Source organism: Austrofundulus limnaeus, unplaced genomic scaffold (genome assembly GCF_001266775.1).
Source record: "Austrofundulus limnaeus strain Quisiro unplaced genomic scaffold, Austrofundulus_limnaeus-1.0 Scaffold93, whole genome shotgun sequence".
In the NCBI taxonomy this organism is placed as follows: Eukaryota; Metazoa; Chordata; class Actinopteri; order Cyprinodontiformes; family Rivulidae; genus Austrofundulus; species Austrofundulus limnaeus.
Window position 1 is genome coordinate 1,568,580 of NW_013952495.1, and position 3,446 is coordinate 1,572,025.

General features: G+C 40.5%; 1 protein-coding gene across 1 annotated transcript in view; it reads left to right on the top strand.

The window, feature by feature from the left end:
* grwd1 (glutamate-rich WD repeat containing 1) overlaps positions 1-2,745 on the top strand; it is a gene marked incomplete at its 3' end in the record, with an annotated part of 7,846 nt that extends 5,101 nt beyond the window's left edge. The window contains 2 exon segments of the mRNA XM_014012691.1: positions 2,282-2,444; positions 2,535-2,745. Coding sequence (XP_013868145.1) covers positions 2,282-2,444; positions 2,535-2,745 — 374 coding nt within the window.
* Between the last annotated feature and the right edge of the window lie 701 nt (positions 2,746-3,446).

The window sequence follows — 3,446 nt, forward strand, 5'->3', positions numbered from 1 at the left end:
CAAGACATTATACAGACAGGCTCTGGTATCATGGCTACCCAGCAACGGAGCTCAAAAGTGTGGGATCTTTTTAAGAAAATGAAAGAGAAACCTGTGCAATGCAATATTATTAATTATTAATATACGCAAATTTCTGGGCTCATATTGTGCGTACGCAAGTTTTATAAATCCGACCCCAGGTCTGTACCGGTAGAATCTTCTTTCTGTGGGCATCAGTGATGTGCTAAAAAAATCAATTCACGTAAGAATTGCAATTCTCATTAACAATTATTCAGAATCGATATAAAATGTCCAAAAATTGATTTAAACAAATTTAATAAATCCTCTGGCTGTTGACACCGACAGTGTCCATTTTGTAACTACGTGGGATGTTCTGATGTCATCACGCAGGCAAGGAAAGCACCAACACAAAGCCATACAAATGGAAGAAAGAAAGATTGAACCGGCCATGTCTTTGTTGAAGGCAAAGATTTTGGTTCTACCGGAGTAGATTATGAGGATCCTTTACACACCCATGAATTGAAGCAGAAATCGGTTTGAATTCATTTTGAATCAAAAAACAATTAAATCTAATTGTAGCCCCAAAAAATCTGAATCAAATCAAAGCTTAAGATAGTAAAAGATTCCCACCCCTTGTACTAACCTATGTGCCTTTGTACTGCAACTATGTCTGTTTTACATGCACTACAGATTGAAAGAAACAGAGAGCATCTAGTAAAACATTTCAGTCTCCTCTGTACGATGCACACACAGAACGTCAACGGTTACGATGAATCCCTGACACCATCTAGCATTTTGGTTGAGTTATTGCGGAGAAAAGCAGATGAACCAGCTCCACCGTTATCAGCAGTAAATACTGTGAGCACATTAACTTCTGTCCTCAAAAATGAAGTTGAATGACAACAAGGGAGAAAAATGTGAGCTCTAATTAAGTTGAGGTTTTTTAATAGGAGTAGGAAGTACGCTCAGTTGATGATATTGCTTTGTTCTGTGAAGAGACTTAAACCTTTTATAATTGAGTTTTTAAGCAGAAATGTAAAAAATGTGCAGCATTTGAGTGTTTAGTTTAACAGAAGGCAAATGTTTACACAAGGTTAAGAAGTGGTTGTAGTTTTAATCTGCACATGCAGAGTTCATGACATGTTTGCTTCTAAATCAAAACATTTGGATCAGTTTAGTTGTTAAGGGCCAAATCTTTAGTGTGTGTGTGTGTGTGTGTGTGTGTGTGTGTGTGTGTGTGTGTGTGTGTGTGTGTGTGTGTGCGTGCGTGCGCGCGCGCGCGCGCGCGTGCGTGCGTGCGTGCGTGCGTTTGCGCACAGACAATAATGTGACTGCATTCTTTCACCAGATTTATAAGGATTTGTGTAGTTACGGCTCTCTTTTATGAGTCTGTCATAATGAAATTTTACACATGTGCAGTCCTGGTTTTTACCCACGGTGAGTTAATGGGTCGAGCAGAACAAAAACAACCTTAGGGGTGGACAAGCTTAAATAAAAGCATTTCTTGACAGAAGACATATATTCGGCTCATTTGACGTAACAACTATAAACAAAGATCTGCAGCGACCTGTTAGCACTCGGTGTATGTATTAGAGGTGACCGTTAGCTGCTGCCACACCAAATTTTATTCCCATAATTGTAAAACCAACTGATTTTTAATCGTTTCTGTGCTTTGTCATATGAAATAAGTTGGCTTTGTGGCCATCTTGAATTGTATTGACCCCTGAAGTTAAGCAATTGTAAATTTTCATTCAGTGATCATTACTGGAAAGTTTCATTAAAATTTGCGCCGTAGTTGGAAAGATATTTTGCTAACAGACAGATGAGCTAACACAGGTAATTACATTATTGCCCATCTCTTATGGTAATGGGCAGTGATCTACAGATTAAATTCAGAAAAGAGACTCATTTTCAGTTTCCTCACATTCTCTCAGTGATGTTTTATGTTTCAAGTGTTAAATCTGATTATAAAAATTGTGTAATTTCTCCACAATGTGTACTGGTACATCCAAACCTGAATATTTTTTTTAAAATACCTGCCTTACCTGTTATTGTTTGTGTCACAGTTCAGTTAAAGGCAGCTTTTTTATCACTTCTGCATCTATATAGATGATAACTGAGGGAAAAAAAACACATACAGCCACCTAACACAAACCACAAAGTTACCTGCCATTAATTTTCCTTCCAGTGGAGATTATAACTATCAGAACTCTGAAATCAGGACACAGGATCTGTTGTTTAATGTCGCTTGTCCTGGTAAATATGCCTGAATGTCCTTCAGGCTCTTGGTGATGCGCATGCATAACCTTCACGGGACAGAGAAGGAGAAAGAGGAGAACGAATCCAGCGATGACGATGAGAGCGACGAGGATGATGATGAAGGCAAGAAACCAAAGCTGGAGCTCGCCATGATGCCTCACTATGGCGGCATTAACAGAGTTCGAGTACGTTGTCCTTTTTTTTTTTTTAAATACAGAAATGGTGAAATGAACAAGTGTTTTCTCGACGTAACAGTTTGGCTCCTTTGGTTCCAGGTGACCCAGTTTGGACAGAACTCGCTGGCTGCCGTGTGGTCTGAGAAAGGACAGGTGGAGATCTTTGACCTCCGACCTCAGCTGGAGGCCGTTCACAGCTCTGCTGCCATGGCTGCGTTTGTCCAGCAACAGAAGGAAGCCGCAGCTCTCTTCAGTTTTTCAGGACACATGAGTGAAGGTTTTGCGGTAGACTGGTCACCTAAAGTACCTGGTGAGTGAAACGTGGCTCTACCTCTTGAACTTGTCCACATTTTGTCACGTTATGCTCACAAACTTTGAAGGATTCTGCTGGGATGTTTTGGGTTAAACCACCACAGGAAGGTTCACCTGCTGTAAATCTATCTACAACAGCAGGGTTTCCCCTACATTGGTTGACCTGATGGATAGAGCTTCATCAGACCTAAACAACAAAAGAAATCTGAAGCTCCTATGTTTGATCATTTTTGAGCTATAACCATTTTTGTATGTCCAGAAACCCCTTTTTCAGATAAATTGGGGATCCTGGGGGGTGGGGGGCACTGATTGGTGGGCCTGATGAATATTGCTTCATCAGAGCTAAACAACAAAAGAAATCTGAAGCTTCTATGTTGGACAGTTTCTGAGTTATAAGCATTTTTGTATGTCCAGACACCCCCACTTTGAAAGGAGCCCCCTCCTCAAATATGGGGTCTATCGTAAAACCGTTGGCTGGTGCAGTGCAGGTCGGACTCATCTACAGTCCTACCAAATTTCATGTTGATTGGTGCAGCCTTTTTTGTGGTACAGTTGACCAAAAATCACTGAAAAAAAAACTACGAAAACAATATGACTCTTGCTTACGCTTCGCGTGCGGGAGTCGTAATGAGCATCAAAAATCAGTAATTTGCACAAAAAAAATCTGTATTAATCACGCGGGTGGAGTGGAGGTGCAAG